We start from the raw sequence: 11,492 nt of genomic DNA on the forward strand, positions 1-11,492 counted from the left end.
TAAAAGATGATAAGCTATAAGCTATAAGCTCAAACGCTACTTGGAATAGCTTCTGAAAAATAGCTTATAAGCTCCTGAAATAAGCTATAAGCTCATGGTGAAAAGGTGTTACCAAACAGAGCTTTTTTTGTCAAATGAGCTTATAAGCTATAAGCTCTTTTGGTGGCCTTACCAAACACACCCTTCATGTTTTTCATTATCTACCAGGTTGAATTTTTCATCATTTTACTAATGAAATGACATAATGTTTTCTCATAATGTTTTTCAATATCTAACCGCTTTTGGAATTTGTTTTTAAGCCTTATTAACGAGTGTCTCTGAAATATTCTCTTAAATGAAAAAATAAAGTTAAATATTTTAATTTGTGTATTGATTACGCAAGTTTTCATAAAAATGTTTCATCAAAAAGGTTTAAACTTTAAAGAGTATCCGACCACACTCGTTAGTATTTCTATGTCTTTTTTGTTCATTTCTACCTTTAGACTAGACCCACATCAAATAATAATATCTGACTATCAATTATTGTAAGATGAATCAAACAAAAAGAATCTTGATTTCTCTTTCTTATACTAAAATTTAAAACAACTCGCCGTATGTGTGGAAGAATAGGACAAAGAAAATACATAAAAGAAGAAGAAACGTGAATCTTTCAAACTTTTTCTGTATCATAATAATAGACATAGTAATATTCCTTCACCGGGTCAGAAAACGTAACAAACACTTTACACAGACAGTTAAAAGAAAGAGACACAACCAACCAACCTTACCACACCTAATAATAACAACAGAGAACAAAAATAGTGTGCATACATGAAATTCCAGAAATATACAGCAACCAGCTCTTTTTTGAAATAAAAACTATGTTACATTTCAGTAAAAACCAATTAACCATAATAATATCTACTATTATTATATCTCTTGGTGCATCTCACTGGTGGGTCTACAGTACACTCTATCAGCAATCAGCAAATAGAGTAATTAGTACATATTATAACATATAGTTGTGTGTTACCAGCTGGTAATTAGGAACAAAATAATATGATGATGATTCATGACTAATTACTACCTCTTGCGTTTCGACTTCAAAGAGGTGACCGATTGAGAATTACTGTGCCAGTTTCTTTTCCTTTGATTAATGAACCAATTATTGATTTGCTTCAGCTGCAGTCCTGTCTCCTCCACAAGTTTTGCTTTGTCATCTTCCTGCACAAACCGTGATATTAACCAGATTAGTTAGTGACACAAGCTTATTACGTGTGTCGTTGGTAATACAGTGACGAAAATTGATTTTGAATGAATCTTGTGTGTATTTGGATTCTTTGTAAATCAGTGTCGGGCTCATTCAAAACTTTAGGTCTTTGAAATCAATTTTATCTTCTCCGAAACTGGAACTAAACATACGCTATATCATCGATGATCAGAAATTACATGCAGAAGGAAGGAAAGTTAATTAACATACAGTTGGGTAAGGCCACTTTGCATGTTGCTGCCACCAGTTCTTTAAGACTGAAGTTGTGTCACCCGGTAATTTTCCAGCTCTTCTTTTCCTTAATATTTCCTCCCTTACATCTTCAATTCTTGACTTAAAACCCTACAAATTAATGCATAATCTCATTTATTAATTGGTCACTCAAACTTAATTATGAAGAGCAGTAATTAACAGATATCATTTAATAAAGAATTAATACAGACCTGTTTGAGCTCAATTTTGAGTTCTTGACGAACTCTTTCCATGAGTGACCTCTCAGATTCCGTAGGAAGTAATGGACCAAGTCCCATCATGTCATGATCACCACCACCACTTGACTGATTATCTAGACCATAATCCATCTGCAATTGTTCATCTTCATCATCCGACATTGTCGCACCACTTCCTTCTCCCAAACTCACTCCTGAAATAAATTCAATACTACATTTACTGCTGTGTGTTTAACATGCAGATACATATGAACATTCCATATCAAATTTTGACATCAAATTATGGAACCGAAACAAAACTAAGGGAAATTCAGCTACATGATCATACAGCAAGAATGTTACCCAAACAAAATTGAACTGAAATAGATAATATGCTTGCATGCATATGGTTTGTAAAAACAAGAATAGTGAATGTTTTAACTGTACTCTTTATATTTACACCATGTATATTTATTCCATGTAAATATGAGTGTAACTGAAATAAAATGTCAGACTTATTTGAAGATTGTTTAAGGTAGTTATGATTAATTAGTTACAAGGACGGTTAAACAGTTTCCAGTCCCTATTGAAGCTCCACTTTGCAATTTCTCATTAGAAATAATTATACATGGGATAATTTTTCAGTCTAAAATGATTTATCAAACAATAAAATGGGAAGAAAAAGCCAGACATGAACAGCTTTTCATTTGGAAGTTTGAGACATGGTGAGAGCAATGTAGTTACATAAGGTCCCCCTTATGTTAGTGGATGTGGATACATGATGATGGGGTCTCTAAATTGGGACAAAATGTTAGTTACATCTTAATCATACATAAAGGAAAGGCATACAATTTAGTTGCCAACAACATCAATGATGGACATCAATCATATACACACAATCAATCATGCAGTAATTCAAAAAACATTGACTAGGCCAACTGAAATAATTAGTGAAGGTTATAATTTGAAGACGTCCAAAAGGGACAGTTAAATGTCGTCTTCATCCTACTTAAATAGCCATGGATACCAGTACATCATAATTAATCAAATAACAAAATATATCATGTCATACCTAGCATTGCCCCAAAGAAATTATATCTTGGAAGTTGATGCTATAAGGAATGGTTTACTTGACAGACCAGTTTAGTGTTTTTTTACTTTCGTTTTGTTCCTAGCATTTCTCATAGTACGAAAAGAATGGATTACTATCATGTTCGCAATTTTTGTCTTAATTGTTGTAGTATACCGTGATTATGTTAAATTCACCGACAATCTAAAAGATGTATTTAGGATTCTTGTCATTAGCATGTTGAACAATGTTTACACACCCTTAAAAACATACTCCAGCTAGGTTAAAACACAGCTGCACCATCCCTATTCAACCAAGGTAATGCTTGATTCCTTAATTGTTCTATGCAAATATGTGCAGTGTACACTAGTACGATTTTAAGGAAGCAAGAACTTGTAAATAACTTTAGGTAGTACAATATGATCCAACACAACTTTTTTTAAAAAGTAACACATTAAATAATGCACCCCTAGTAGCCTAACAGTAAAAGGGTATATATGTGTCCACAAAATCAAAACTGTAAGCTGATGATATTGACAGAAAGCCTAACATATTGGGATTATCTTTTTTCCACAGCACACAAACAATAGATATCAGGACACCCAACCAACCCTTCCAAATGTCTCCTGTTATTATTATTATTTTTAAACTAGATATCATATACGTGCAATTACATAGACTAATTCTTCTAATCGGGTAGGACTGATTAGTGTTCTACTTCCATATGTAGGAAAATTCTGAAATTAATAGGCAAGTCATAGATAAATAAATAAATAAGCTAATTTAAATAAGCTGATTGGTATTGACAGATCATCCTTTCCATAACAAGATTATAATAGTTGTTGGCGGTTTCATATCATGGTTGGAGGGACTATCATTTCATTTCATTCCTTACCAAACTAAACTCTTCCAAATTGGTTGCTATGTAACCAACTAATTAATTTGTGTATACTCTTTCCGGATTACATTAATTAATTAATTAATTAGGAGACCCTACCACACCCCCCCACTTTCTTCAGATTAGCCAAAATCCACCAAAAATAGCTTTAGAAGAATATAATTTTATAAGTATACTATTGCATGTATCTTCTTTCATCCAAATATCTAACCCACCAAACCAAACAACAACATATGCCTAACCTATAAGAGATTAATATAGTGAGAGAATTAAACAAATATTTTATTTGGAAGTGCCTAAAATGAACATAGAAAACAAATTATATTTTAACCAATAAAATAAGTGCAAGTAAAAATATTATAACACCGAAGTTGTTTGGATAAACAGTAATAGTATAAATGCTTATTGAAAGCTATTTCCATAATAAAAAATTAAATTTAAGTCAAAATATTTTTGTATAAACCACAAGTTTTTTCATAACTTATACTTACTACAAGAGATTATGAAAGTAAGCTAAAAAGAACTTTATGAACTTTAAAGTGGTACGGAGGGGGAGATATATGGTTGCAGTGTACATATACCTGTGAGGGCTTGTAAGGTATTTTCAATATCACGGCAAGCCATAACAGCTTCAACAGCATGAACTCTGACATGTTGCTGAAGTTGTTCTTTGAATGTACACAAAACTATCAAATATTGTGCCTGCACCAAACAACCACCAACATATATGACAAATTAGTTTTGATTATAAAAAAAAAATGCATAATTTAACAAATCAATTAAAGTGGTAAAAACAATAACACCCATCCATCAAAATCCTCTTTGTTGGCACAAATAAAGCCAGAAAGCCATGAATTTTACTAAGCCTCAAATTAATCACACCAAAAAAATGAGTTTTGGAAGTAAAAAAATATAAAAACAAAATCAAATGACAAAGATAAAGAAACATAGAAAGATCATAGTACAGACATATGTGTCAACAAAACTTGACCGGTAAGATCAAATAAATACATCAACTTTTGTTGACTCATACATGTCTGAGAGTGAGTATTACGTACGAGGAAGTTATCGAGTTGTTGACGATCATGAGGAGAAAGAGAATGAGTTTGTTGAGAGATATAAGATCGTAGAAGATGATGAGATTGAGATAACTGAGCATCAATCAATGGTAACTGATCTATAGGAGTAGCAACACGAAGACATGCTACATGTGCAGACAGAAGCTGTTCATACAAAGGATGTGTTGCTATCTCCGCCTTCAGTTGTCTGTTCTCACCGCCACCATCTCCACCGTAACCACCGTGCATCATCCCTAAGCTTGGTTCTTGCATTTCTCAAGAAAAAAAGTTGGTAGTATTAATTAAAGGAGAAAAAAGTGATGGATGGGGTTGAAGAGGAAAAAACAGAGTTGAGGTTGAGGACCACTCTAGAAAGTAGTATATGATATATTATTACTATGAAGCGAAGCGAAGCGAAGCAAAGAAAAGCAGTATCTGGATTGATGTATTGTTATTATCGGTGTGTTGTGTTGTGTTTGTGGAATAGTATTATATTATAGGGATCTGAGACAAAGCTTTCTGAGCCACTTCTGATAGAAACAAAGATTTTACATGCGCAGAGAAAGAGGGAGAATCAAAAGCATTTACTTACTGTATTTATTTAAAACAAAGAGAAGAGAGAGAGAAAGAAGTGTCTGTAAGGTATTAAATCATTACTATGAAAGGAGATGGAAGCGAGAGAGGTCAGGAAAAGGGTAAAAGAGATAAAGCTGTTTCTGTCAACCTCATCTCTCTCTTTTCTTTTCTTACTTTCATCACTTTCTTAATTTCCATTGAGTAATGATATTTTGACATCCATTTGATGACAACTTTGTTGACAACATTATTTTTTTCACTTTTTATTGGTCAAAAACAATGGAGAGAGAAAAAGGAATAGAGATGATAACAACATCATGTGAGTATGAGAGAGAAAGTTGTCCAAAAATTGTCAAAAAATGATTGTCAAAATATCATTTCTCATTTCCATTATTTTTCTATCTTAGTCTAGTGGATTTTTGGGTTAAAGGTTGGTTAGGTACTTGATTTGATTGATTGCCGACGATGATTTTTAGATTAATGGTGAAGATTTGGATTAGATGCGGTAACTATGTGGCTATGTTTTGGTCGTCCGATTTAAAATCGATGATTGAGATTGGTTAATCAAATAAAATTAAAAGTGTAAATTAAATCGTATAATCTTAAATCAATAGTTAAAATTTTATACTCCCTCCGTCCCAATTTATTTGACCCCTTGGCTCATTTCACACAGATTAAGAAAAATGTATAAATAAAGGGGAAAGTAGAATATATTGTATTGGGAATGATAAAAGTAGTATTATTTCGTGTTATATTGTATTGGGAATGATGAAAGTTGTATTGAAAATTGAAATGGGTCAGTTATTTTGGGACACTTTTTTTTAGAAAATGGGTCAGTTATTCCGGGACGGAGGGAGTAATCGTTTGTTGTATAAACATGTCTTGTAGTAACTACAATTAATAACGATGGTGTCGTGATATTGTTATGAAAAATATGATTGAGCTCTTAACGTTTATTCAATATTTCATTTTATTTTAATCTATCTCTTTCTTACATATCACAAACTTAACATATCTATTATGTTACTCTATTTTTTTTCCTTCTAAAGATGTTGAGTGGGTGTGTGTATGTGCACAAATCATTTTCCAATTCAATTTGTGTACATGTTTTGTGCAAAAAAAAATTGTTTAGGGGTGGCATAATGGGACAATCCGTCATGTTTTATTTGTTATGGAGTCGTTTCATCTAAAACTTGATGGGATGTGTCAACCTAGATAAGTAAGTTAAACTCTAAATTCATTAAGTCATTCAACTAGCTGGTAACAAAAAAAATCTTCAACATAATTCACAATCAATACATCCATAAGTTTATTTGTTTGTATCGAGATAATATGATAATGAATGCAGAAATTATAACCTAATCAATTAAATTAAGTGAAAAAAAGAAAGAGATTTTTTAAAATTATCCAAAACACAAACCTGTCTCATTGTGTTTTTTAGTAGATGAAGCGAGACGGAACAACTTACGTGATATGGTATAAAATTTTAAGTCTCATCCTAAAATAGCAGGTTAAACAGTCTGATCCAAAAGGTTCACCCCGTTTAATTTGCCACCCCTACATCTTAATCATGAGATGATTAACATAACCCTCTCATGTTATTTTTTACAGATGAAAGGATCTAAATCCATTGTCAAGTGTCTTATAACTAGCTCAGAAAACTTGTTTTGAAAGTTTAGTCTAAAATTTTTTAAGGTCTCTCCCAAGTGTGGCCGCTTCTTTAAGTCTACTTTTGACACCTGCGATATGTTAGTTATGTGACAATTTAAACTTTTGAATGGTCTCACAAACATTTGTCTTCGAGCTCGTTTATGCTGGTCTTCGAAGTTGCTCTTCGAATTCTTGTACTAGTGGCAGAGTTCGATTGCTTTGAATATTACTTTTACTAGGAAAATCCTCAAGGTGCTCTTGGACTTCAGAATAAGACTTGAGTCAAACGAGGACGCATCGGTACTAAACCAACAAATGAAGGCTCATCGGTCAACTTTTATTTACTTCTCGATTCTCAATTTTAAAGTAAATATATTTGGTCAGACTCGGCACTAAAATTTTAATCACTTCTCGGTACTAAATTTATTACCTGGAATTTGACCAACAATATTACAACCAGGAGTTTAAACATAAGTTGGAATAATCGTTGATCAAATTTTATTTGGCTTTCAATTAAACTCTAAATTATCAGGATTTATTTCTCCCAAAAACCAGAGAGTTAAGACATAACAAAAAATGGGGTTGAGTAAGCTTTGAGGTTATTAATAATTTTAAATCATCGGCAAAATTTAAAGATTGTAATACTAATTTGTTTGACAAAAACCAATTAATATATATCTGCATGCAAAATATGTTTATTTATCGATCACAATTATGGATTATATTACTGATGGTATATAAATTCAACCAATAAGTGGGCGAGAACAAACTTGATGAGCACTAAATTCAACAATCGTTAGTTGTACCAAAAGAAAACTATACACAATTTTAATTACCAAAATTAATGTTTGAGAGTATCATTTTTTGGACAAAATGTTTGAGAGTATCATGAAAGCCCTCTTTTTAATATACTCTTTCATTTGATGAAATTTATATAGGTTCTACCACTTTTATATATATTTTTAAATTGTAGAACTCATTATTTTATATAGTAAAAAAGAAGTATTAGAGAAAGTTTTGATAGTACTTATCTATTATTTCATACCTACGCAAAAAGAAAATATGCTTCAAATTCAAACTAGTAGGTTGCACCAAAGTATATATACATGAAAAATAAATAAATCTCAACCAAATGGAATGCTCCACTAATCAAAAGAAGATAAATATATACTCTATCCTATTGTCACCAAAACACCAACCTTCGTTTAAGTCTGATTTCTTTATTCATTCATATAGTCTTTCTAAAGGTTGAGCTGTCAATTTTTCGATATTTGGTAGTGGTGCTACGTTTTTCATATCTATGGTTATTTTACTACTTATGTAAATATGTTCTGTTTTTCTCCTTTGTTAATTTAATTTGAAGATATAAAATTTTGATTTTGATTACACGGAATTAAAATCTCATGCATTCATGTTGTTAGAACGTTGATGACTATTTTGATCAGTTCAAATAATTAATTCTAATTTTAATTTTGATATATTTTATCTTAAAAAATCAAAATCTACATATTTTTTTGAATAATTTAATTTTGAACTAATAATATATGAATACACAAGATTAGGATTCTGATGGCATGCAACTCAAATCCAAGAAAAGGGAAAAGTATGTGTCTACACGCATTAGAGATCATTTATTTATGGAGTAATTTGTTGGCTACACCAGATAAAGATATGTCATCGATCTTTGATAGGAGACTTATAACCGTTGATACATCATCCTCCTTGAATTGCTTAATTACACATTTTTCTACGTTTTCATAAATACAAACATTTGCCAATTTACTTTTAGTAAGTACCACACATGGTTTGGAAAGCAAATTTTAACTTTCATATTAAAGTGGAAAAAAAAATAAACAACGAAGTTATTCTCATTACTATCTAATACACGGTTATTTTAAAATTCAAGAATTTTGTGAACCGTAGTGATCATATATTGACTAATATCGAGCAGTAACCGTTGAAATATGAGTTGATCATAAAACTCTGACGTTCAAGTCAATATGAAAGCAAAAGTATTAGGTAAAATGGATAAATAGTGTACACCTTAAATTATGATTGGTTGGACCTTTTTAAGTGAAGTCGTCTAAGCCCTTAGATTAATTAAAATGAATGGATAGAATTTGATGTCAAATGAACTTTGACACTTAGCGTCAACGAATGTGGACTATCTCATATTTATACACAAACACGTTTATTAAACAAACTATTTAAAGTCATCCAACAACTAAAAAAAATTAATAATACACACTAATTGGGAATTGGCTTACAAGATAAGATGGGAAGAGATGCAGGTATCGGCGGCTTTGGTTGGTTGTGGTGGGTGCAGATAGAGATAACTGGTGGTTGAATCCTGTTAAAGGAAAACCTATAAAATACATAAAGCAATTGAACTGAATATTCTCTCAATCTTGTTTTGTTTGTGATTACTTTTGTTTGAAGAATATGTGTTGCGTTGAAAACAAGGAAGCATTTTATCCAAATATTGCGAATAAAAAATTCCCAAGTACTATGTACAATTGATCTACATATATAAGCATCCTGATATATAAATTTAAAGGAGTATTTAAATTAGAAGAACACCTCATAAAATCAATAAAAATCGCTATTATCAAAATAAAAAAGTTCACCACATTCATTTTCTTCTCCTTGTAAAGAAAAATAATGTACTATTTAACTTCTTATGAAGAAAAAAAAATACTATTTAACTTTTGTTGTTGACAAAATGGTACTACTATTTATTTAACTTGAAAAATAATGTTTATTGATACCATAGTTTGTACATGGAAAATTGGGAATACGTGCCGAGTAAGCTGGTGGATGGAGGAAGAGAAAAATGAGCAGAGAACATAGTCCCAAGAAAAAAGTGGTGGTGGTTGATGGTAGAAACCTCCGTCACCATCACAGATTCACAGCTATATAGTCATGTCCTCTTCTATCAGTATTCTATTTCTATTTTCTAGTGGGATACTATGATCATGATATAGAAAATAAAAAGGTACGTGGTCCCACATTTATTAAGTCCCACCTTAATTAAAGAGAACAAATAATGTACTAAGGAAAATAGATACACCAAATGAAGCTATAGGGCCATGATGTTAATCTTTGAATCATATGTCACTTTCATTTCACCCGACCTCTTCAAAGTGGGAGGGAAACAACACTTCTCCTCCTATCATTATTGTTTGAGAAATGATATTTTGACAACCACTTTTTGACAACTTTTGGACAACTTTCTCTCTCATACTCACATGATGTTGTTATCCTCTCTCTTCCTTTTTCTCTTTCCATTGTTTTTGACCAATAAGAAGTGAGAAAATCAAGGTTGTCAACAAAGTTGTCATCAAATGGATGTCAAAATATCATTACTCTTGTTGTTTTATGGTTTCTTTGTTAACTTAAAAGTTTATCTTGTATGTAATCGTAGATATTAATATTTACATAAAATTTTGTGATTTATTTAAGAATTTGAATTCTTTCAACATATAATTTTTTGTATGTTTTTGTCGGTGATATTGAACCTTACACCCTCCGGTCACAAATATAAGCAAAAATTCATATTTTAAATTTATTCAATAAATGATGTATGTTGTCTACAATAAAGACTACATACATCATTTATTGAATGAATCTAAAACATGAATTTTTGCTTATATTTGTGACCGGAGGGTGTACTCTATATGAGTAAAGAACTTAAATATTTTTAAATTGTGTTTCACCGATTGAGAGACTTAGTTTTTTTTTTTTCTCATTTAAACAAAATGTTAAATAAAAATTGAAACTCGCATACACAAATTAAGGGTTGGGATTTAAATTTCGGTAACAATTATGATATTTTCGTCGGTTGAACTATGAGTTGCAAACCTCTTGTATTTTGAAATGTATCAATGAAGTTTATTTTGTTTAAAAAAAATGTGGATAGTAGGTTGGATAAGAATATAATTTCACTTCATGATTATAAACTTATTTCCATCTTCCTTAGAAAATAAAATTATTTTGCTCAACAATTTTGAATAGATTATTGAATTTAAATCTAAACATTAAATTGTGATAAGAAGAAAATTTAATATTAAGTAAATGTGAGATACTATAATTGTTGAAAAGTGAATTAGTTAATACGAAACGAAGACTACATAAATGTGTGAAATAGAGCAAGGCATTTAAACACTACGAAAAGAAAAACTTGACAAAAATGAAAGGATAAAATATTTGTTTACAACCAAACACAACTATATAAAAGAGCTTGTTCAACAAAAAACTCTAAAAGAATATAAATTACTTTTCATATAGAATATAGATTATTTTTATTAAAATAATTTAACGAAACAACTTCTTTCAATGTGAATTTACGATATACAGGAAGAGGTATGTTATCTGAATAATCATTTTGTGACAACTTATATAACAACTAAAAATATACATGACAATGTGGATATTGACAAAAAAATCAAAACAAGTAAAAAATGATTAAAAAAAATCACAGTGTCTTGTATATATTTGGTTACATCTATATCATTCATATTGGTGGTATAAATGAACTTCACGTAATACAATATATTGTTTCACA

At 30.8% G+C, this 11,492-nt stretch overlaps 1 protein-coding gene across 1 annotated transcript; it reads right to left on the minus strand.

Moving 5' to 3' along the window:
• Positions 1 to 734: 734 nt before the first annotated feature.
• Positions 735 to 5,372, minus strand: KNAT7 (homeobox knotted-like protein). The gene is made up of 6 exons (XM_085712673.1): positions 4,703 to 5,372; positions 4,226 to 4,346; positions 1,693 to 1,892; positions 1,460 to 1,591; positions 1,067 to 1,203; positions 735 to 952 (listed from the first exon to the last, which is right to left on the minus strand). The coding sequence occupies exons 1-6, from the start codon at positions 4,973 to 4,975 to the stop codon at positions 910 to 912; spliced, it is 906 nt and encodes a 301-aa protein (XP_085568799.1). The 5' UTR covers positions 4,976 to 5,372; the 3' UTR covers positions 735 to 909.
• Between the last annotated feature and the right edge of the window lie 6,120 nt (positions 5,373 to 11,492).

Source organism: Medicago sativa, chromosome 5 (genome assembly GCF_051527215.1).
Source record: "Medicago sativa cultivar Bolivia chromosome 5, Bolivia_mono, whole genome shotgun sequence".
NCBI lineage: Eukaryota > Viridiplantae > Streptophyta > Magnoliopsida > Fabales > Fabaceae > Medicago > Medicago sativa.